This window comes from Takifugu rubripes, chromosome 15, assembly GCF_901000725.2.
Source record: "Takifugu rubripes chromosome 15, fTakRub1.2, whole genome shotgun sequence".
NCBI classification, from domain to species: domain Eukaryota; kingdom Metazoa; phylum Chordata; class Actinopteri; order Tetraodontiformes; family Tetraodontidae; genus Takifugu; species Takifugu rubripes.
The window spans coordinates 9,267,558-9,293,098 of NC_042299.1; the positions used below are offsets into that span (position 1 = coordinate 9,267,558).

Below are 25,541 nucleotides of genomic sequence, written 5' to 3' on the forward strand. Positions count from 1 at the left end.
ACGTTGTATTCGATTCCCCGTAACGTGCATCCGGGTGGCGAATGAGCAGATTTCTGCGCCCAACTTTGCAGAATTGCTCACCTTTGAGTGGCGAAGTACCAGAGACAAAGTGGCGTTGGGGTCACGTCTCGGGGCCGCCTGCACCGTAACACTTCGCTCTGCGTCCCCCCCCCCAAAAGACCATTGTTCTAAAGTCATTTCTGGCCACGCCACAATGCTGCTATAAATACACAACAGCTCCCACATGAGAGGGACCCACTGTACTCCGCGAGCCTCGCCATGCGGTATCTATGGTAACCACTTACAGTAGGAGAAACGGCATGCGCGGCAGAATCTGCATTAGAGTATTTATGGACTATTATGGACTAAATGTGATTTCCTGCAACGATGTTCCTCCGCTCACTGGCCCCAACGGAGAAGTGCACGTGACAGCATTTGGGGTTAAAGGTCAAGCCATTCAGGACTGATCAGAAGGGTTCAATCCTGAATATTTTTAGTAGGAAATTGTATTTTAGAGAGAAGTTAGGCATAAATATTTCATGATTTTTCAGAGATATGTCACTGAAATACTCGTCTTTGTCTATAAACTTTGATCTATCCACCCCGAAACCTCCGGACTCCTAAAACACCATTTTTTTCTTCTCTCTGGCTCCTCCGCCATGTGTCCCGAGGAGGGAACACAAACAGGAGTTGTTTAAAATCCCTCCTTCTCCGAACGCTGCACCACCTCCAGTGGATTCATCGCTGGGAACCATTTCTTCGGCAGTTTCCATGGAGACCATATCAAAGTGAGATAAAATAAATGTTGATTTTGAGGGAACGGCTGACCTCTCCCCTGTCTTCTTCCACGCTGGAGAAAGGAGAATTGATTTGATCAACTTTATTGTCCCTTCAAGCGTGTTATTGACAATGTGTAAGTGAGACACACAATAATTGATGTTCCCGTGCGCGACGTGGGCCTGGATGTACAGCCGACCCACAGAAACTGAACCACAGACAAGAAACTTCAGCAGTGAGGACCAAACATGGCAGGATTACAGTGACGAGCTAAGAATATTGTTCTGGTTTTTTAACTCTGATGGATGCGGTATCCTTAGAAACAAACAAGTACATCTGTCTGAACATGGGTCTATTATTAGCCCAATGAAAAAAGTGTGTTCATATTTTGTGTGCAACCTGTGCATGTGCGTGTTAGCCGGGGACGAGAGGCTGATTTACATCACCAGCCGCGCAGTTCGGATCGAAAGCGGCTGTCAAACATGGTGTTTGGGGGGGTATAATGGAGGTTTGTGATGACATCACTTTATGATGACATCACCCTCCAGGCGGAGGAAAAGGCATCAATCTGAGCATCTGTGAGAGGGTCTCTTTGCTGTGGATGGTGTCATAGGGCTCCATGTTCTCAGCGCTGAGCAGCGCGTGTGGTGTCTCTCAGCAGATGCTGGGGGATAGTTAGGATTCTGTCTCTATGGTTACCGCTAAAAAAAAGAAAGAACAAAAAATCAATGTTAAGTTAGAAGTCAGCCAGCATGCAGAGGTGGTACGTTCCCAACTCTGTGGAAACATCTTCGCACTGCGCTAATCCGATTAAGCCGGACTGGGTCAAGGTTGCACTTTATTCATCGGAATAGGCTGGATGCTTTTGAAGTGGGGGGGGTCAGATCCACCACATGCATCTCTTTACCTAAATAACAGCATTTGTAACAGTTCTAAATGTTGCCATTTCAGCCTAGTTATTTTTAGTTTGGTTTGGAGGGTCAAGACTCCAACTCCGCTGTCTTCCTGTGACATCATCATTCCTGGACAACACAGCCTCTTGGCTTCCATATTTCCCCGGGTTCCAACGGCGGCTGAAGATGACTCTCACCTGGACTTCTGGCTTTATTATCCGGTGTCTGTCAGAGGCAGCGTGAACGCTTCAAACGGAAAAGATAAATCTGCCAATGGAATCTGCCAACTCGCTGTGCTTTTGGTGGGAGGCGAGGACGCGGCGCCCTTGATGAGATGGCAGGTGGAGCCTCCTCTGGTAGATGGAGGGTAATGAAGCATGAAGGTGAGCCGGCTGATTCAGAGGTCACGAGCCAGACGCAGCTGCAGAGTCTGGCCGGTAGGTGGCGCCACTGTGGGTCGTGCATGGAAACGCTTCAGCTCATCAGACGGTTGGCTACAAAAACTGGAGCCTCACTCTTTTCATGTTTTGTTTGGTGTTCTCTCCAATATGGGGACGCAGATGCAGAACTCTAGTGTAAGAGAGTTGGGTTAGCTGGCAGGACAACAGGACGGTCTCCCACGTAAACGTGAACTTCTGAGGTTGTGTTCGGCTGATGGTGCTCGAGTGTTTGTAGTTGGGAATGTCTTGTTTATTCTAGTTGTTACATCAGCAGAGAGTCTTTCCTCACCCTCATCACAATTATTTTAGGTCCAACCATGATCTGTATAGATTGCATCAACTGCTACAGTTGCAGGATAATAAGCTAGTTGCTATTGTAAAGTCCAGGCTGTAATTATGTAACCGACCACTAGGCGGCGTTTAATATAACAATCTGTATAAAAAGATAGGCCCTCTCTGATTTTGATTGATTGCTTGCTTGCTTGATTGATTGATTGATTGATTGATGTTGCTCACTCATGGCATTTTCCCTTCACCTGAACCTTTTCCGATCATTTAGCTGAAATATTTCCTCCCAGGATGATAGGCTGTAGGATGAAGACTGTTTCTGCTGCAGAACAAACAAGTTTCATCTCAATAATGAAAAAGGTCATTTATTTAAATGCACCATTCACAAACTGTAATGGTCCCCCCCGTTGAGTTAAAGAGCTAATCAGCAATCTCGGCATTTTAATTGCACTCTTCAGAGCGACAAAAATGCAGAGAGACATTTTAATTACAGGATTACAAAGGAAGGCAGCGTGGAATCTCCATTGCTGGCAGACAATTGTGTTCATGCGGAACATTTATACTGTATGTCAGCATTCAGCTCTTATATTGTTTGATTGTGTTTGATCTGATAGGTAAACGGTATTTAAGCTAACCCATATCTGCGCTGATGGCACAGCCGAAGGCTGCGGGAATGATGCCGCTCTGTTTTGGCCAGGTGGACGGGCATATTGCTGCTCAGTGTCTGCGAGGCTGGATGGATATCACTCAGCTAGTCAACGGGAGATATTACCTGCTGGGAACAGACCAGGTGCCATCTCCACAGCAAGGCCGCAGTCTGCACCGGTTTATTAAGCGCTGCACACTGTAGTAATCATACGGTTCCCTCAACGCCCTCTGTTTGAAAGGATTGAGGTGTGTAAATAAATGAAATATGGCTTTTCTGCTCTAGCCAATATTTGGTGAGTTCCTCCATGGCTTTGATGAGATTTAATTTAGGAACATGTCACTCATTGAGACACCTGTTGGTCAAAGATTGAACTACAGGTATGTAACAAGATTAGCTAATATTAACCTTAACCATTATGTGTAAAAATTAACAGATAATTCTGGCTGAGATCATTTTTGGAGGTATCATTATATATTTCTGATAAAGAAGACCGATGTCACAAGACAATATGGACTGAAAGCACAAAACCACAATGTTTGTAAGCGTCGCTGGCGCATTCTCTACTGCCTAGCCTGGATGGTAAAAGACAAACTGTTATTTACTGACTTTAGAAAGCATGAATGCTTTTAGGACGTTTGGGACATCCTTTTCTTTATCTGAACGTCCTGGATGTCATCCGCTGATGGGTGGACTGAGGCTTTTTATTTTCCTCTCATCTGTGCAAAGATGCAGAAAGACCCAGACAAAACACCGGAGGATGCGGAGCCCATTCCCTTTTGGGGATTTCTAACAATCTACTAAATCAGGCGTTCAGAATCGCATGTCAGGTCCTGGAAATGTTTGATCCCTTGTTCTGTGCGATTCAGACAGATGTGTTGAGATGGATGTGTTGAGTTTAAATGGTTCGGGTTTTGACTAAAAATGGGAAATAACAAGTTTAGATTATGCAGTGAGAAGATGCAGTGAGAAGATGGGAACCCCCCCCCCCCCCCCCCCTCCACCCCGAGGATAAGACACTGGTGGTGCTAGAAGCTGAGTCTGGTTGACTGGTGATGGGACTGATGAGGCTGAGGAAACAGGGCTGGGCAGCGATGGACAGGCAGTCAGAGAGGCATATATATCCCCATTTATTCATGTCATAATGGGGCGAGTGTCACCTTCATTTGACCCTCCCAAGCTATGCTGTCAGCTTTCTACCACCCACTCAGCTTCTCAACCTGCTGGCAACGGCCACCAGATCCACAATTTTGGGACCAGCTGCTTACCCGACTGTATCCTAGTCAACTAGCCAGTCATCTGCTAGCTTTAGCCTGTTGGTCCCTAAGTCACCATGGTGCCATCTAGATCTGTGCCAGCTCCTTACAGAGAACAGAGAAGCCTTCCAGAAGACAATGTGGTCCCCAGGGATGAAGCTGATGCCTGCAGAAACATCCAAGCCTGCTGCTGGTGTTGTAAGCAGCTCAGTCACCTCCCAAAGCCCGGTGGTCCTCAGCATCCCTGTCCAATTCTTTTGGGCCTTCCTGCATTATTGATATTTTGCACACCCCCGTGTGACACCAGGATTATTTCCCCCCACCCTCAGATCCCAGATCTACCTTCAGGTTGAATAGTTTATTTGATGTTTCCAATTGCGCCTCTGGAGTGATCTCACCTCTGGCTGAGGTCCCATCAGCCCCCCCCCCCCATCAGCCCCTGAGACTGCAGCCTTCTGCACCCACTTTAGTTGTGAAGATGAACTGGATCAATCTGAAAGCTGCCTGTAGCCAAATGGACCAATTGTAAACTCTATTCTAGACAGAATCATAAGAATAAATTACCCCCCCCCCCCCCCCCACACACACACACACACACCTCAAACAGAGCTGTGAGACTCTGGACGCACTGCGCTGGCGTCCACCTCTCACTCCAGATCCAGGGCGATTCCTCGTGTGTGAGTTTACACTGTGGCGTGCATCCTGCTTACCGGGGCGTGGAACGACAACCGCGCACGGCCGCGTGAGCAATGCTGCGTGTGCGGGTGTGTGAGCCTCGGCGCATTGCTCCGCTCCATGCGTCCCGCTTCAAAGCCCGGGGCGCTGCATTGACGCGACGCCTCTCAGAGTTCCAAAGCCACACTCCTCGCTATGGTCCGAGGCCCGAATGCGTGGAGATCGATGCGTGAGCAACTGCTGGTGGTGCGGGGAGGCATTTGTGCACAGACAAGCCCCCGAGAAAACGCATGAAAAGAGGACTCGGTGTTCTGCACATTGCTCTAGAGGCGGTGTTTTAATGCAGAACAGTGAATCAGATGTGTGTTACTTTCTCCAGAATTACAATCTAAAACAAAGTTTTAACGACGTGATCACAATGTTTGTCATTTTTCCTCCAAGGTGCGTTCAGCTTCATAGAGAAATGCGTTCGTGGAAGTGACCGTGAGTGCGTGTTATGCATTTTACGCGCAACCTTCTTCGATATTTCATGACTGTGCCGCAAGTGCAGATTTCACTTTTAAGCGGGTGAAGTGCCTCGCCAAGGCACGGCTGGACGGCTGATCACACGGAGCCAACCCCACCTCCATCTCTCCACATCGCCCCCGCGGATTCGAACTGCCAACTTTGCCGTCACACTTCTGCGCCAGCCGCACCGAGGGTGATCCCCGTCAATCCCCGAGTAACTTGCAGCCTCGCGTCTGCTTTTGATTCTCTTTCTTGACTGGATTTACATCATCTGCCACGACCGACATCACCAGCAGCGGCGGCGGCGGCGGCGGCAGTAACGCGGCTTCCTCCCGTTGTTGTCGGGAATACGCATGCGCCCGGCATTAGTATTACAGCCCTGACAAGAATAAGTTGGACCTCGTCTGTCTTCACTAATAGAAAAAAACCCACAAAGATGAGTATAGCAGTGTTTAGGAAAAGAGGAATGAGGGGTTTCTGTGTCTGGTTCTTCCCTCTCGTGGTGGCCGCGGTGCGCGCACAGAGGTAAGTGAAGGGGTCGGAGGACGCTCCACTCATTTTTTTTTGCCAAGTGTGACTGTGTTATGAAAAATAATTAGTCTCTGGATGCTTCAAAATGTCCTGTATTAAAACCTGTCGTGCACACTTTGCTTCTTTCTGTCCGTAGTGCAAGTGTCAGTGACCCGAGCAATATGTCTGTGGTTAAAGAAACGGTGGATAGACTCTTGAAAGGTTATGATATTCGACTGAGGCCAGATTTCGGAGGTAATTTCCCTCGCTTTATCACTCATGTGCACGAGTTTCAGCCTTGTCAGCCTGTGCGATGACGCGGGGATTACTTTGAAAATAATCAGTATGTCGACAAGGCTTCCAAGAAATCAAAAGAGCATCTTTTCGGCGACTCCCGCGCCACATGTTTTGGGATGATTCGCGCAAGATATGTCAAAACAACCCAAGAGAATCGGCCCAGCGCGCAAATTCCAATCCAAAAGCAATATAGGGAAAATGTGGCTTGCAAACTCCCAGCGTGCATGTCAGGTGGAATTTAATACAGTTAAGTGCCCGTTCTTGTTTATACCCATGTTCCAGTTCAAGCGTTCACGCCGATCACGTTGCGTTTACGGCCAGATGATTATGTTTTCCAACACTTTTTCTATTTTTATTTTTGTAAAAATGCGAACTGCATCCCGTCTGAAATGAACACCGTCAACTATTATCCGACTGACAACTGCGGCATCTGCACACCTTTTCCTGATTTCCATGCGTGTCTTCAGATGTTGCCTTGATGTGCTTTAATTCTGCAGCTTTTGACGTTTTCCTGTCCTTCCCCAGGTCCTCCTGTCGGAGTGGGCATGAATATAGACATAGCCAGCATAGATATGGTGTCAGAAGTCAATATGGTAAGTGGGTCATTATCACCTCTTTCTTTTCTTTTTTTTAACATGAGCAGGACGAATGATAAATGCAACGTATGCACCTGTCAGGGGGAATACCCTCCATCACCACTGGGGAAGCCCTTTGCGTTGCTGCTATGTGGTGTATTGTTTGTTTGTTTGTTTGCTTGCTTTTTCCTGATCACACGCCTGGACTTGTGAATTCAAAGCGAACAATCGTTTTTGTTTGAGGGTAGATTGAGTTGACCTCTGGGGAGGGCTATGATCATGAGCTTATGATTGGATTGATAGCGTCGTTTAAAGCACCATTAAGCTCACAAAACAATCAAATAGTTGATCAAAATGTGGCACAAACCCATTTACCGATAGACAAAAAATAGCGTCTTGAATCGATTGTGGTAGGCTGATCTATATGTTGTTTGATAGCCGTTTTGACAGTGGTGGGAGGAAAGAAGGACTCTGCTTATGAGGAGAGGTTAAGTTTTGCTCCGTACAAGTGCGCCTCCTAGCGATGAGGTGTTAGAAGTGCACGGTTAAAGTGAAACAGGAGGACGCATTTTATCATCATGGAAGGTCACTCCAGACTGTTGCTATACAGACGACAAGGTGAGCATGAATTGATATTTATGGTAATTTGTACGAGGCTTTGATAGGTATACTGTGATTGTTCCCACCCCAATAATGTTTCTCTCTGTCTCAGTGTTTGACCTCCACGGGTAAAGGCCGCAGGCCTTTATCTTCTCTGCACAGATGCGTCCTGCTGTTGCAGTTGTTTTGGTGTTGCGGGCTGGAAGGGAGTGAGTTTGTGCAGGAATATTTTTGGCAGCAGTCGCCAGGCTGCCCTCTGTGCTGTTATCTGAGTGCGCCTGTATGTTACATTGATGTGTGCAAATCATAGGAGAAAGCAAATGATGTCTATTTACATGCATTTATGTAGAAGAGCCACACCAACACAGGAACGCGCATGTGCAAATATTAGCAGCACAGCTTCACACAACCCTCCCTGCTGGTACAGCATACTTAATTAAGGGCATTTCTCCTGGTATGAGGGTCACAGCTACTCCACAGTGAGTAAAAAGACAGTATTTAAAATTGCAAATGTGTAGTTGCATGACTCCGAGACTCAATTTCTATATGAGATGTGGCTCTGTCATCTACAAAATCTGATAGTTACTGTAACTTAAACACAATAACTGTACAAAGCAAACAAGGAAATTGTTGTTTTTGAAGTGTGAAGAATAAACATGACTTGTACTGTGAGTATTATAGACCCATTTTTGGCCCATAATTCAATGTAACTGCCAAAAATATCCTGCTTCACTTTGTTTATAAAAATACGCCACATCAGTATCAACAGTAGCGCGTGTTTTGGAGGATGCTGACACACACACGGTCGGGCGAGACAACTCATACAGTAAATGCAGCTAGTGATGCTATTATCTATACTCCTGAGACACCTTCCAAAGAGAAAGAAGAGCCATAATCATCATCAGTGACTCATGACAACACAAGGTCGGGCGTGTGCGCATCTTTCGTCTGCTTCCTTTCCTGTAAATGTGACTACTTTTCAGACTGGCAGCTGGCAGGGAAGCACTTTCCTTTCCCCCACATCTGTCTGCTTCTCCGTCCTTTGCTTTGGCGCGGTGATACTACCGCGCTGCTCTTTCTTTAGAGAACGGATGACGCGTGATGTCGGCGGATAATGGAGGGATGTCGCAGAGAGACCTATCCGGTGCTGTCCCATTAGCGCTTTCAAAGCCTCTGTGCAGAGCAACAACGCAGGCTTCACCCAACTGCTCCTTGGTAAAAGCAGACATGAGAACTTGGTGCATTTGTGATTCTAGGAGCCGGATCTTCCAGCTTCTTTTCTGTCAGAGCAGAAACCCGTTTAGAAACCGCACAGTCACGTAGCTCATCTCAGATGAGTCAGAGACAAGCCTGAAGCGTGAGTGCCCGTAAGTCACCTCCTGATTGTTCAAATGAGTAATGTGGAGTCACATGTGTTCGCCCCCAAACCCCCAGCCAGGTTAGTTAATGACAAGAAAAGGTAGCATGTGGTGGCTTCAGGCACGCCAGCCTTCCTGAGTCATGTATGGTGGAGAAACTATATTACAAGTCACTTAGGCCTGGAGCCAGACATGGAATGAGGAAGCTGTGACTGGTGTCCATTACACAACCATGAAAGGTCACTGGTTCCTGGGTGTCAGGAGAGTCGCAAATTCCTCTGCGGGGGTTAAAAAAAAGGATGGGGTATGATTGTCTGAGACCCTCAGGTCAAATTTCTCACCTACGTGACAGCGGGAGACCGGCAGAGAGGGCCGCCATTGACTGCTCGCCACGTGGAGAGCCAGGAGCGGTGCTGATGTTGTTAGGAAGGTCATGTACCTACCGCCGCTGAGGCTTTATCCCACCTGACTCGGAGGAGGACATACAGTGGGGGCCTCTGCTCTGAATACCAATGACACGTAAGACACTAAACCCATAGCAAGTGGCTTCGGGAGCCTGTACTCTTACCTTTGAAATGTGGATTAAATCGTCAGCCTCTAGTGTGGCTCACTCTCCATGCGCGGCAGGTCCCAGAATCCAGGAAGGGGGAAGACGACCAAACACCCGCTGAACCAAGCAGCATCCTTGGTGATAAGAGATGCACTTATGGTTCAGGGGCTTGCCGTGATGGTGTCCAGGTAGGGGGGGTGATTAGCTACTGGTCACTTACAGGGCTCCAGGTTGTCTCTTTCCTCCTATGCCAGTGGTGGTGAGCCTCTTACAAAAGGTCAGCGACCTTTCCTCACTGCCTGCTGGAATAACCCCCTCCAGCCCCTGTTAGAGCGGAAACCAGGACGGGATTTATTATTGTTGTCAGTCACGGCTTAATTTTTTTTTTTTTTTTTGGAGTCAGATCACATGTAAATGACATATCACAGGTTTCAGTAATGAGCACTGAAGCTTTTCTCAACTTCTGTGTTAATATTTGCTTTGGGTTGAGCTGCCGAGCACTCGAGATCCACGCCGACAATTTTCACTGAGGAAAGGGGAAATAAAACTACATTTGGGAATGGAAGGAGGTTCTTCTCCTCCTCCAAAAGGCAGAAATACCATTATTGATGCACGTAAAGGTCAAGAGTAGCACACTGATGGCTGGAGAGGGACCATGAAATCCAGAGCCAGGCGTTTTAGTGACCATTTATTTCCACCCCTCCGCAGTAGTTTCCTCTGATGTGATGGTGCGCAGGTGCAAAGCATTGGTCTGAGCTATAATATGCTAACGTGGAAGTGCGTGCTGGGTGAAAGGCAACGTGATTATCACTTCCTGTATGACAGGGGTGATTTCCAGAGCACTTTATTCTCATCCAGACCTGGAAGTGTCAAATCATATTAAGTCCACATTTGTAGGAGTGTTGCTAATGTGCAGTATTAACATAATAATTAACATCTCATAATGAATATCCTGTGGGCAGGCAAAGGGGAGAGATGTAGGTTCGAATCCCGGTTTTTGGAAGGTGTTCTGGTAGCAGGGGGAGGTGTCAGGACACTGCTGAGGTACCTTTGAGCAAGATGCTGAACCCCCACAGGCTCACATCGGGGCTTGCCATGACCTGGGGTGCACCCTGCCTTCCCCCATATACTGCTGGGATTGGCGCCAACACCCTCCCCATGAGCCTGAAAAGGACAGAGCCATCAAGGGGGAAAAAAGAACATCATGACTGAATAAAAACTTTTATTGATACACTTTTTAAACCCAGTTTTGTCAGAGCTTTGTCAGCCACTTTCTGTAGAAGCTCGTGGGAGCATCACATGATTGAGGGAGTAAAACTATTCCGAACCAGGAGGAACTAAATAACAATAAATGTGATGAACTCAATTAGCCATGTTATGAGGAGCCTCTTCACACTTTCATCTTTATATTAGTCTAATGAACAGATGGAGATTATTGTAATCCCCAAATGTAATTTTGAGTTTTCTAACAAGTATAGCATAAACTAATTATCACATAGTTTTAGGAGCTATGTATTCATTTATTTTTTTTGAGGGGGTGTATTTTTAAAGCATATACGTGGATTTATGTACCTCTGCAGTTGTTGATTCCACATGTTTTTCTGGGATTGTTGTTACACTTTACTAACTCACATTTTCAAATTCCTCTGCAAAGTGAGTAAAGTCAAGTAGACATTTTGCCTTATTTTCACAGCTTTTATGGACTCAAACTGAAAACACAACCTGTTAATACATCTTTCCCTGAGACTGTTGCATCGGGTTTGAACAGGAATGTAGGGAAGCACACCAGAGCGCAGTATGAAAGCCTCACTTTGAGACAAAACTGAGCCTACTAACATTTCCATTAGTCACAGAGCGGCTCGTTTCTCCCGTGTTTTGGTGGCCACCCATCAGGAGGTCCCTCTCTCTGCCGTGGCCATTAAAGAACTGTCTGCCTGATGGAGTTAGTTGCAGAGAAGAGCTGCGTACTTGAAACAGGATAAGAGCAACAAAACAACAGCATCAGGTCCTTATCCAGCAGCCTATATACTGTAATGCATATATTATATTACACATTATATGCAACATCATGCACTTTATTGGTATAATAACTCAGCGTACCTGCAGGCGGTCACCTTTGGCAGAGCCCTGTGTGGCGTTTGAGGCAATACGTGCACGGCAGAGAGGACATAATGCACATTAATTGTACGTTACAGTCAGAGCTGTAATATGGGGTGATGCATGGTAATTAGTGATTGTAGGGGTGTAAATGTGGCGTGTGTTCTCTCGTTTGCAACAGAAACATTTCCCCTAAGAAAGAATTCTCACCATTGACCTTTATGACCTGGAATCCACACGTGTCCATCGTGACACTGCTGTCGGATGTTTCCTCATTAACCTAAGAAGTACTGTAATGCTAATGATGACAAAGGTGGCGTTTGTCTCCCACAAGGCTGCCGCGTTTAGAGCGCGGCATTTATGGGATTCCGTATATTGGAATAGCTGTATATCAGCCTATAGATCTGTCTGGAAACTATATGCACATATAGTGTCGTAAACTGAGGGACAAGTGGTGATAACTCTGAATGCAGTTTCTAATCACAAGGAAACACCCAAGTCATTGGTTTGTTTCAGTTGTTCCAGTAACGATAATGTAATTTTCTTCCCCGTGACAGGAAACAACAATGTCATCGCCGTTTGCCTGCTCCAACACGATGTTTACAAAGGCTGCTAATATATTTACAGCACCAGACAAGTCTGTTGGAATGTACATCTCTGGAATTAATTAAGTGGCAAGGGGAGAGGGAGGGGAAGCCGACTCAGAGGTGGAGAGGTAAAAAGCTGCCAAAATGACAAGATTACTGCTGCTGTGCACTCAAAAGCTCGTAAGCTGCAAATATATTTGGGTGAGCGGTGACTGAAGCGTCAGACCATCGCTGCCGGCCTCAGCGCCGATACTCTATCGATTTAAATCTCCTCCCGGTTGAAATTCTGCATCATTGCTGCAGGTTCATTGTGTGTTTGTTTTGTTTGTTTCTGGAGCTGAAGCTTTAAATTATTGCCTGATTGGTGAATGAGAGAAAAATCCCTGCATCTGTGAAGGAATCACCTCCTCACATCCAGTCACAATCAGATTCAGATTCAGATTCAGATCCTTTATTGTCCCACACGGGGAAATTTACAGTGCAACAACAGCAACAAGAGCACTCAGAGAAAAATAAGATAGAATCAAATAGAAATCAAATGGAATATACAAATGGAATATACAAAGAGGGTGCATATTTACAATAATCCAGATAAATGGATACTCGGCCTCTGTGTACCTGTACATAGTACAGAGGGTGAATACAATTACATATCAGAGACAATAGCGGGTTTTTGTTAGAAATATATGAAAACACACTCATAAGGAGAGTTGAGATACATCCTGAGCATGGCTGTATTGCCATTGGTTTTGGACCTGTTAATGACCAGGTTGAATGCTTTTATCGTCCTTGTATAATGTTGTCTGCCTGGAGGACTTCCAGAAGGAGGCAAACCAGCCTAATTAGCTCTTTTCAATGCAAAGAAATTCTACTCCGAGTATTTCCCAGATGTCTTACCTCCCCCTCTCTAAAAATAAGCCCACAAACTCATCTCAGCCACTTTTTTAAGGTTGGAATGTGGATGAGTCGGTGAATTGAGCTTTTTCTTCCTGCTCAGCCTCCGCTGCCCAACACCTACATTACAGTTGATGCTTCAGCAAGGAGCACGTGTCATCTTTCCATCACCGTGCGAACGTTCTCCTTTTAATTGGAAAACTGTGCCTCTGACACGGGGGTGCCGGTTCTCATCCCTTGAGCCACCACAGGGCAAACTCAAGGTCAAGGACCGGTGCAATTAGGGGCCGACATTATCTGCAAGACGCACAAAAGCAAGACTTGGATCTCAGGACATCTTGTTTCCAGCAGCCTGGAAAACTTTTCAAGGTCTTCCTGGTAACTGCTATATTCCATTTTCCCCAAAGCCCCATCTTTCGTTGTTCCCTTCACCTGCAGTTCACAAGCCAAGAGTCAGCTGGGAGGCAACAGCCCCCTCAAAAAGCCCGTTGCCATGCCGCCCAGCAACAGGTTATTGTGTCGTCAGGGTCGGCTCTTAAATCCATTTGACAATCATGAAATCTGCTCAGGTAGCAATCTTTTAATTGATCTTTGTAAAGCATATATTTGTGCAAATCGCCTCCTAATCAGCCCATCGGTTCACACTGGCTGAACACCGTTCAATCTTCCCGTCTCTATCTGCTAATCATCAGCCATAAACTGTGCCGGAGAATCTGTTTCTCCACGTCCGCGTGTCCACGTCACGGAGTTTAGATTTGTCCGATGTGCTGATGACATAGTGTAAGAAATGTTGCGGAAACAGCAGTAGGTGACTCCCACGCCAGTCTGGTCAACAGCAGCACCTTGTTTCCCTGTTGCCTTGCCGACGGCGGGGAATCGGCAGCACGTTGCCATCGTGCCATTCACTAATTGCAGGGCAAGGTTCCCCACACACCTGTCTGTCAACGAGCCTGGAGCAGCGGCTCTCTGTTTCCATCACGCGCTCCACAAGGTCTCATGCGCTCCTGTCGCGTTGTTGTTAAAGCCCGGGGCCGTGCTGCAGGAGGGATCAGACAGGCCCACAAATCAAAGTGCGTTTATTATTTATTATTATTTATTATTTCACCAGCACTATCGCTAACATGAAGCAGTGCTAATAGGCCACTGGCAGACCACGTGATCCGGAAAGAAGTGTCTTTTGAAATCCACGAGCCACTTATTATTCTGGCAGAAATGACACAATCTAACAACACTGAATGGGAGAAAACTCTTAGAGGTAATAAGAAATTATATTTCATACTGGGAGTTAAAGATGTTCTTGATGGTCCCTTGGGACAAACCACACTGGGGAAGTTTTTCCAAGGACTTCATGCCTAATCTCCTAATCCTTCCTGGTAACAAGCCCCTGAAGGGAATGGTGATACTTACAAAGTACATTTACACAATCTCAAGAAAAAAGACCTAATCGCAGACAATCTAAGAGAGGATTCGGCCCACGTAAAGCTCAAAGTTGATGAGTTTGTGTGCACAACTGTAATATTGCTTTCAGTAGCTGAAAAACCACTGGTTAGGCTGTTTGCATGCATCTCTCCGGCCTCTCTTTCACTATCTTTCACTTTTGTGGACCTATCTTTCACTTCCACCCTGTAGCAAAACAAATGAGGAACGCATCAGTGAGGTTTACAACAGCCGAACAAACATTTAACGGTCGATCCTACAGCCAAAATAACTCAACCGAACATCGATGTTTCAGGCCGAATCAGGGGCTTCGATCGAGATAGCAACTCTGGGGAGGGGTTGAGAGGCCTGCGCTGACTTGCCTTGAAGAAATGGCTGCCTTAGATAATGTTTCCAACACCATTAAACACGCTAGCATTTGACGCTGCCTGTGCGTGCGCCTGCTGTGCAGCAGGGTTGACGCTGATGACTGCGTGCTATTTTAAGGTTGTTAATCAAGGTAGCGTGTTGAGACTCACACGCACGGTATGATATCCCCATAAAGTGCTTAGTGAGTAAAGGGAGACTGCTTCATTTCAGTCTTTCCACTCACGGTGACCTGACAGAGGTGAATGCCTTTCCGTGTGCGTGCTGGCCTGTGTTAACCACGACACGCAGCCAAAGTAGAGCTGAATGTGTGGACACGGGTGCATTAAAGAGCTCCTAGGGCCTCATGTCAGCACATTTTTCATCTTATTCGACAGAACCATCACCATTACTAACTGAAGTGTAGAAACCTGTAAAATTCCCCTCGTGCCAGTCGTCCGTGGGGTCAGCTAGGACCCAACTTTTTAATCACAACACAAGGTAGTTGATAATGACCAAACAGGAGAGGCAGCAGCTGCAAATTGGCCTGACACAGAGATGATAATGGGACAGTGCTGAGAGGGATAATAAAAGCAGCCGCATGTGATTTATCGCCATTTCCTTCAACCGTTTGCAGTTTTTCGTCAGGTGAAGGTGTTTTAATTCAGAAGCATCGGCATTGTTTTATCGTGTTCCGCCTCTCAGCCAGAGGGCAGCTGGTCGGCCTGGGACTCTCACTCATGGAGATGTGAGGGGGGGGAAGAAGGCAGCCCCGTCTTGCAGCACTTTGAACATCACGACCCGATGGCCTTGGACAATCTGAGTAATGTACAGTGAAACGGGAGCTTGCCTGATCTGCACTTAAGTAAGAGATTTGAAACCTGCGTCACTGCTGTTCGTCGGGTCGTGGAGAGACACGGAACAGTGTCATTCCACTCTCGGCAGCTATTCGTGCGTCTGAGTTCATTTAGACGTGCCTCGAAAACCTGAAAGGTTGTCATTCTTTGCGGTTGCCATGGAGCCACCAGCGACCGGCCTCTCAAATTCAGTCCTGCCAGCTGTGGTCAACAACAGCAGATTACAACCCCAAAGGCTTTCACTTTCACAATAATAATGATAATAATAATAAGGTTTGCGTGCACAGAACCAGGCCGACTAGGCAGTCTAAATGTATACTCCTGCATAGAAAGGCAGTTTTGTTTTAGCACATAAACCTAAAGCAATTTCATATACAGTGGTCATAATCCCAAACAAAACATCAGAAAGGATTTACTTTTTCCTGCATTAGGAGCTCTTTGGTCTGTATAAGGACACACACACACACACACACACACACACACACACACACACACACACACACACACACACACACAGACTGTACATGTGCATGTCTGTGTCCACTGGTGGAGCTCTTGAGGCTTCAAGGTCATCTTTGCTCAAGGAGATTCTGTACACAACCTACAGTGCACAAGCCTATCAAATCAGTCCCAATGCTCTACATGCACATAAACACACTTCCCTAAACCGAATCAGAGATGGAGATTGATAACTAACTCCCTTTTATTCAATCAGCTCCACGTTCCAGTGGTCTGGCTTATCCATACGTTGTTGTCAATGTGCACATGTGTTGTTCACCTGGTACTCTGCTGGAATAGCAATCAGTTTGATCCCCCACCGCCTCCATAATACATGAGCTGTGAGGCTCCTCTGGTGAATCGGTGTGTATCCATGGGTATTGACAGCACGGGCTGGTCAGAGGGCAACTGTAAGGAAGCTGCACTGAAGGCAGTAAGTGAGGGAAGTTGGGGGTAAAACAGCCAATGCTGAAGCTAACTGCACCGCTAAACCTGCTTTTATATCACTCCTATTAAACCTGCTTTGGTCCCTCACTGAAAAATTACTGGTAAGTGGCGTCATAAAGTGCAGAAACAGTTCTTCCCCAAACTTTTGCAGAATTTTTCCCATTTGCGTTGACCTGATAACCCTTCATATGTCAAAGCTGAGAGCGAAGAATTACATCTCCATTAACAGCATTAACCTCCTCCATGTCTTGATTCAGAAGGGTCCTCATCTCCCGTGTCCTGCTCTACCCTGTGTCCTCTCCCCCATCAACCTACCGCCGAGCATCTCCCTCCCTCTCCAGTGCCACTCCACTTTACTCCTCTCCAGAGAGACAAAAAGGTCCACAGATACCGCAATCAACTCCAGTGCGTGGCATGTAGCCACTTAGGCTGCACAAAACTGGCCGAGCTGTGCACCTCAGCCCGAGGACAGCTCTGGGGGAAAAGGCTCCTCTACATTTGATTGAACTACAGCAGCAGGCTCTCCTGAATGTTGCATCCATGCCAGAACGAGGAGCCGGTGCAGAAATGGTGATATTTCCAGAGAGGGGCTGGGAATGAGAATGAGTGACAGTGGAAGAGCGTGGACTGATGGGATGGAAAGAGAGGTTAGACAAAGTACAAGTAAACAAACAAGAGTGTGTGTTTTATTGGAATCTGTTATTTTGTTTAGAGACATGCCATAAAGTAAGGAAATGGTCTCAAGGGGGGCGAGGGGGGTGGGGTGGGGATGGGGGGGTGTACAAGTGTATTAAGTGTAAGAGCCTTGGTCTGGGTAGTGCCAAGAGAATTCAATTTTAGGACCCTTACAAGGAACAAAACGTCCTGACTCTGGAGGCTATCATTTTTCATTCTGGAACAAACATCCTGCCCTGCATGGCACATTGTTCAGAGCCCAAACACAAAATGCCGCTTTTGCCCTCACCTTCTCTCACATTTGGGCTCAAAAGCTTTGTTTTTAAGATCGTTGGTATTCTAGGAACATTAGCAAACCTCTGTCAGGCAGAGCCGGCATCAGAGGACGTCAACGGGGAGGAACATTAGCATATATGTGGCTGTACATTTGCTAGGTGCTACCTAGGTAAGGTGTGATTATAGCGTGTGATTGGTGAGGCACGGGGTTGGTGATCACAACCAATTAGAAGGTCACATTTCTTTAGAATAAACAGTTGGTCAACATTACTCTCTTCTACACGAGGCGTTGCTCTGATTGCCACATCCACAAGAGGCCCGTGTGCCCCCCAGTTGCTGGTTTTTGCAGTGCACAAGCTGTTCCAGATACAAAGCAGAATTCGAAGGACTGCGGCTCTCCAGAGACGGCGGAATATATGTCACTCAGCTCCACAGGGATCAGCGTGTTTATTATTAGGCCTCTTTCAGAAATGCAGCGTGCTGTGCCAGGCTGGAGGACCAAAGGAGACAGGAAATTGAAAACCACTTGTTGTTGGAGGATTTTTGTGGAGGAAGTGGAGTGAATGCATGCCATGTGGCTGAGTGGCGGAGGGGTCCTGTGACCTCAGACACATAGAGGATGCAGTCAAGATGGTTCCTGACACGGTTGCATCCTTCAACGTCACTGCACTTTTCAAACAAGCTCCCCATATTTTAAACATCTGCCATATTTTCAACCGTGCAGCTAAACCCGTCAATACCAGAGAAGATGGATGTAAAGGATGAAGTGAACTGATGCTAGTGCTGCTACTGCAGCTTGAGAGGCAGAATTGATGTTTTTAGAAGCTTTCACTTTTCACTACGGTTTGTTTTACAAGCTGCTCTATATATCATATATAATATAAAAGGGTCCAATAAATAATTCAAGCTCTAGTTTTAGGCCTTCTTTTCTTGTCTAATAAGAAAATCTTTTGAAAATGTGGCCTTTTTTACTATGTCAGTAGCATGATTTCTAGTTTTTTGGGATTTTGGCATGATCGTGATCGTGAACATTTCTAAATAATTGTGTCATTTTGAAACCTTTTGCTGGATATACCTGCCTTGTTTGGGAACGAGCACTCCCAAGCTTCCAGCTGGCACATTTTACGGCAGAGATAGCGTTCGCGGACCCTTTCGGCTTTAATTTAGCACCTCAAAGGCTGATCAAACACCTGTCATGTTCTTTACAGACGCTCCCTCGGCTGTGTCTGTTTAATGGTAATGATCTAAGCCCTTCACACTCACCTCCCAAGTGCTCCTGCTTCCCTGTTTTTTTCTGACATCATGCAAATAGATGCACCGAGAACTCTTCTGAGATTGAGCTGGCAGGATGGCGAGGGAATATATGAGAGCTATAAGCGGAGAAGTCGCTGGAAGGAGACTCGTGACGGCAGGAGGGGAAATTGGGGGGAGAACATAAAAGAGAAGGGAAAAAGAATGGGTGGGGCAGATGAGGAGGGGGATAAAAAGAGGGATGGCGGAGTGAAAGTGGCAAAGGGAGGTCATTGCTGATGCTGAAATCAGAGGCTGGAAGAGAAGAGCTTTGAGAATAAAAGCAATTTGCATCACTGCTCCACTGAGCTTTCTGATGTCTTTTAATTCAGCCCCCTTTTAAACCTTCCCACCACCCAACAAACCGTCCATTCTAGCAAACACACCGCGCCAGTCCACGGCTCTCCAATGGGGAAAACAAATGCCTTCAAGGGTATTGGGAGAGAAAGACCAGTTATCTCTATTGATTTATCCTCATTTTGATCCTTCTTTCTTTTCCAGTCCCTTGCAGATTCAAGCCTTCTCCTTCTCTGTCCTCACTTTGCAACAATCCCACCACCACACAAATCCCTGCAAATATTCTATCAGCCTTGATTCCGGCTTCTTGTCCACCTCGCTTTTCCTAATTTAGCTGTACTCTCCAAGGTGCTGAGTATATACTCTGGTGCAAAATGTCACCCAAAAACCAATGTCATATTTTAACAAGAGCACCTGATAGAATTTTTACCTTCTTGAGGTTACCATGGTGCTGGAGATGTAAGAGTGGATGTCCATCCATCCATCTGAAGGCGTCATTCTCTCCTGTTGGTGTGTCAGGATACGTCAGGATACGTCAGGTTGTTGGACGGAGCATAAGAAAATGGACAAATATAAAGCTAAAGCAAAGTTACGTTATTATAAACACACTCAGAAGAGCAGTCGTGTTTATTTGTGGCACTCTTCTTCCAAGAGGGAGCGTGCAGCGTGGGGGTGGGATAGCGAGGGGTCAGCGGACGGGGCGACTTGTGGATGAGCGGGGTCGACGAGGTCACTTCAGACAGTTGCAGCGTCTCTCTTTGGTCTTCTGAAGGTGTTTGGTCTTCCTCAAGGCGACGGTGATGGGAAAACGGCTCCGTTTGTTTGTGCAACAGCTTTCGGACTCATTTTTGAAGATTAAGAGTTTGAAACGCAGATTTCGCAGAAGTCCAGTTTTTCGATGCTCGCAGCCAGCATACCATCGTCTCCAGCACCGCTGTCGCGTTCGTGTTTACATGAAATATATACCTTAAGACCCCCAATAGAAATATGTGTTTCCACACTTTAAAAGTCCCGCCCCAGCTTCCCGCCACTCAGTTTGGCTGCTTATTGTTGCGGCTGTGCGTTAATCCTCAACGCCGGGAAGTCTTTTCCCGTTTGTTACAGAACTTGTAGATTTACCTTTGATCTTCGACAAAGGAAAGCAGCTTGTTTGAAGATTACTCTTACAGCCAACCCTGGCTTGATATTCCTCACGCACAATTCTAATGTGCATGAGACAGCCCTCCATTTGCACTCGCAGATAGAGAGGTAGAGGAAGGGGAAGTCCATCAGCAGAGCCATTATAGTGGGAGGCATGCTGTGGAACTGCATATTATCTATACTTACATACCAGAACATAATGATCCCTTTATGATGTCCTCTGTCTGGCGTGTTGGCAGCACAGCATATTCTGCAGTCGTAAATTTAACATTTTCTCCTCCATCTCTCTCTTCGTTTTTTTGTTTGCACTTTATTGTAGTGATGCTCATTAAGGCCGCTGTTATGACAGCCTTCCTTTGCACTTACATGCAGGCAGGCAGCCACTGCTACTGTGGCAATTTACCATCCATTCTTTCAACAGAGTGAGAAGGAGAGAGATGGAAATAGAGGGGCCCTTTAGCTGTTGCTGAGGAGAGCTTTATGTTCTTGGTGAGCTAGCTGCAGCGACACATTATTCCACGGAGCAAACCACAGGAAGTCGGGTCTCAAAACCCAGTCAACATTCGCTGAGTTCAATAATTCCATCCGCAATATGCTCTTGTCTTGGGAACATTATTCATGTGACTGAAGGGCAAATGAGCAAAAGCTCGGACTAAAATTGATGCAATGAATGATTATACTTCTTTTTTTCTGTATTGTTCCATATTAGGGACATATTGAAATGCTGCTCATTGAATCTGACAGATGATGATTGTTCAGCCTGGTGCAGATCAAACCCAGACACACCGACAGCACTGGAACAAGACCTGAGCTAAGATGGATGCTAACATTAGCTAATGCCATATGCATTGCTGTGATACCCTGTATTAATCATAAGCTGTGTGGTTCATTATGTGGAAGAGCATTAACAGATTTTATAATTGTGTGTCCTGGGACACAACAAGCTCAAAACCCTTTTTCCACCTTCTGTTGATGTACCAATATCAGACACATACTAATATTATGACTTTCAAAACATGCACATACAGAAGCAGCATATGGATGTGAGGAGTGATGTGCAGAAACACCCTGAGGGATAAAGGATATACGGTGTTCGTGCATGTATACAGAGGGAGAGAAGCATCGGCGCAGGATTACATGGCAACAAGCACCTTTTAACTGCATGTACAGTTGTGCACAGCATGCTAAAGAAAGCAGAGTGCACGCTGTTACATAACCAGCAAACAGGGAGGGAGTGCTGGGAAGGCAGCACGTGCAGGCAAGGATTCATGGGACCCCTCTCTTTTTTTAGTTTTCTGACGTTTTCCTCCAGAGAACACGCTGAGGTAAAAGCCCCTATGAGGACACACTGCTATTATCTAAGTCTGTTCATATTTGGGATTTTTGTTCGGAGCTTGTTTTTAGCATAAACGCTGATCTTAAAATGAAGAACCGAAGCACTCCTCGTTTTACGCTGGTTTTGCTCAAATCCTTTTGAACTAACTTTCTCCTGGAACAGTCACCACAACCACAATGTAACAAACAAGTGCTTCGGCGTGGGCAAAATAAAAACACTGCTCCTGCTTTTCTGACTCCATCAACTTGATATCCAAGTCAGTTCCCAAGGTGACGCGGGATGTCAGATCTGTAACCGACAGGCGCACACGAAAATGCACGATCAGCCTCTTCCAGGAAGTGGCAGCGGGAGACGAAAAGTCCAAGAGACAGCAAGATTAGTTACCTTTCTTTATTTATTTATTGGAAATGACCTTCCTTCCTTCATTGAGCTACAGCACATGGTCGGTTTCGTTTAAAAATGCCTCATTTTTGTTTGCGACGCTACAAAGTAGCTGCGTTTAGTCACCTGCCAGCTGGATTTTTCGCACGTTGAGGGCAAACATACGTGTCCTCAAACGCGCGTCCTCTTACCCCCAAATGCTACTTGCTGCTCGTACAGTTGACGTGATCTGAGGGGACAAATTCTGAGAGGGTAAATAAAAGATCAAACGCTGGATGTGTTACGTAAGTCCAGAGTGCATCTCAATAACATCACTGAAATCAAATCAATCTTTATTTATATAGCGTCTTATACAATCAAAATTGTTTCAAAGCACTTTCCAGAATCCCAGGGCCTGACCCCAGACAAGCAATAGTGGCAAGGAAAAACTCCCCTTTAACAGGAAGAAACCTTGAGCAGGACCAGGCTCATGTAGGGGGGACCCTCCTGCTGATGGCCGGCTGGGTAAAGAGAGAGGAGAAGAGGGAGGACAGGGAGAGGAGAGGAGAGGAGAGGAGAGGAGAGGAGAGGAGAGGAGAGGAGAGGAGAGGAGAGGAGAGGAGAGGAGAGGAGAGGGAGAGAGAGGAAGAAAGACAGGAAGTCAATTTTTTTGATTTGATGTTTTTCCTTTTTGTTGCTTTGTTGTCATTTGTCTGGAACATGTGTGTTCTTCTGTTCCCTTCCTTCCCTCTTTGACTGTACGTACGCAAGACAGGTTACACCAAACCCCAACCATCTGCTTCTCTCACTTCAACCACCCCCCCCCCCACACACACACTTTCACATCGGCTGCCTTAACTCGATGTTTAAAAGAAGTAATTCCCTATTGTGTTGTACTTGGAGTTTTTCCGGCCCCTGTTGCTGTTCCATTTGGTTTTAAGTGAACTTCATCTAATATTGAAGCCTGCTTGGGTCTAACTGTGGAGTACAGCCGAGGATTTCAGAGCAACTGTCTGAAATGATTACTTTTTGGGGGTAACATGCTCTCTTTCCTCTCTGCCCTCTCTTGCTCCCTTTTTGTGCACTTTCCAGGACTACACGCTGACGATGTACTTCCAGCAGGCCTGGCGAGACAAGCGATTGTCCTACTCCGAGATCCCGCTCAACCTGACCTTAGACAACCGGGTGGCCGACCAGCTTTGGGTACCAGACACGTACTTCCTCAACGACAAGAAATCGTTCGTCCACGGCGTCACGGTGAAAAACAGAATGATCCGACTGCACCCGGACGGCACCGTTCTCTACGGGCTGAGGTGAGACCCAAAACTCTTTGGCTGTAAAACAAGACCAAAGGTGATAAGCTGCATGTCAAAATCACAGCTCAAAGAACCCTAAAAGGTATTTTTAAAAAAGGATTCTGCAGCTAATGTGGCAATGAGGCAAAGATTGCAACATTAGACTCAAACAGTAATTAGCTCATTAGAGCCAGATGAAGAAAACTACTGATGTGAGGTGCAATATTGCCCCAGAGCAAAAATTAAAATGTTGATGAAGTGACCTACTTGTGTCCTCATTACAGGACATGCATATCACTAACTAAAGCCTTCTGTAATTTGCATGCTCTCTGAACTCGTCACATCATGAATGCACCACCAGTTGTTGTAATTATTGTTATTTTAAGGCCAGGCACTTTATAATCTGCAATTTTGGCTGTGTTATTCTTTTCTTATTTTTAAATAAGCCTTCCTATTTAGAGAATATCTAAATATTCTCTGCTGATGATTATTTATCACCCAAGACATTGACAATTGACACATATGGAAATACAAGATTAGGAAATAGTCTTTATTGTGACATCTTGGATGAATTTGCTGCCCCACATTCATGTTCATAAAACCTTTGGGAGGAAATATAATGCAACACATTAGCATTAAAACTGACATAAGCTCAATTATTTATGTCACATATTCATTAGGTTTAGTAAAACTTTCGTGGAAGTGTTTTTTCTGTCCAACCGGTGAAATCTCATTTGAAACGGTTAAATAAAGCAGATTACTGCCCCTCTTTAAGTTGTCCATGAGGCATCCCACTGCCCGACATCCCTGCTTTTGGTTTTAACTAGCACACATCTCGTGTTTCCGCATGATTCACTCAATTAATGATCAAGCAAACATCCAACGGGGAGCAGGGCGCCATGTCAGTTAGCGGGATAAATAGCTAATTTTCTGGTCAGCTGCAGCATGCTAAGTAGCTCCTCGAAATGTCAGGTGGTTATTTCAGATGCCATTTTGATTCTTACTTATGAGCTCCTGGAGCTGTTGACAGGTTTGTTGTTTTTGTATTTCCCCTCCATCTGAAATGGGGTCACCACGGCTCCGTTCGGCTGCTCCTCTGCTAATAATATTTTGATAGATGTTGAAAAGAAAGAAGACATTTTTCTTCCCTTTTTGTTTCAACTCTATGACATCAGCAAACAAGAAAAAGCACACATTGACAGTTTCTAACCACAAAACGGGAACGCTCTTGTTGACTCAGAGTGTCGGAAGCTGAGATTTTTAATGACTGCCACTCCATTTATTCTCTCGCTCTCCTTAAATTCTGCAAAGCACGTTAGCTTTTTTGGCATTTTCCAAAGTAGCACCTGCTTTTCAGAAACAAGGGGAATTCGCAGCACCGCACCGATGCTTCAGACTCAAGCACGGAAAACAGGGTGCTGGAATTGTAGCATTTCAGCCGAAGCGGATGTGAAAACATTGGCAGAGAGAAAAACAAAGCGGGAGGACTGACACACATAGCTTTCAAAAAACTGCAACGAACAACCCATTTTTGATTTGTGTCGGACTGCCTTGGACGGATCGGAGCAGAATCCCACGGTACTCTGTGAGCACCCTTGTCAAGACAAAAAGGAAGCTGACAAACAGCTGAGGTGTAGCACCTCCAGCCCCCGAGATCCCTTTTCCCCTCTCTGTGTCATCCTGGATGTCCTTGTGCCTCTTAGAGACACCAACTTATAATATAATGCAGGGATTTACTATACAAACCCTAAAGAAACCCATTAATTGCCTTGGTGTCAGCAGCACCAGTTAAAGATGTAATTAATTTACCAATGTAATGTTGCCAATAAGAGTTCTCAAATAAGAGGCGTCTTTTCAATCTATACTAATACACCATCGCTGTGGGAGCTATCAAAAGGGACACTGTCCCCTTTCAGGCGTTTTATTAGACATTCAACTGGATGCAGTCAATGTCAATGCTGCATTCAATGAACCGAATGGCGATTATTCACATAGAGCCTGACTGTCTTTGAGGTTTCCTTCATTCCGGAGATTCATTAGAGACACTAAAAGCAAAGATGGAACAAACTATTGTTTGCAGATTCATTTGCAGACATCCATTAGCATGCGCTCCATAGCTGTCTGCCTGTATTATATTTACATATTGCATTTTATTTGATGCCCCCACACCACAGCAGCATTTCAAGGGCATTCTTTTACCTGGTGATGAAACAACAAATACCAGACAGCCTAAAGCAAAGGAGGGGAACAAATGGCAAACTTGTGCATGTTTCTCAGGCAGGGTAGACTTGAAAAGCCTGTCTAAATGAGGCTGCTGCCTTTGTTCCTGATAAGGTTG

The 25,541-nt window shown here is 45.9% G+C and overlaps 1 protein-coding gene across 1 annotated transcript in view; it reads left to right on the forward strand.

Moving 5' to 3' along the window:
* Nucleotides 1-4,979: 4,979 nt before the first annotated feature.
* LOC101061510 (gamma-aminobutyric acid receptor subunit beta-2) overlaps nt 4,980-25,541 on the forward strand; it is a 36,487-nt gene continuing 15,925 nt past the window's right edge. The window contains exons 1-4 of the mRNA XM_029848889.1: nt 4,980-6,007; nt 6,150-6,247; nt 6,815-6,882; nt 23,001-23,221. Coding sequence (XP_029704749.1) covers nt 5,919-6,007; nt 6,150-6,247; nt 6,815-6,882; nt 23,001-23,221 — 476 coding nt within the window. The 5' untranslated portion in view covers nt 4,980-5,918. The remainder of the gene's footprint in view (nt 6,008-6,149; nt 6,248-6,814; nt 6,883-23,000; nt 23,222-25,541) is intronic.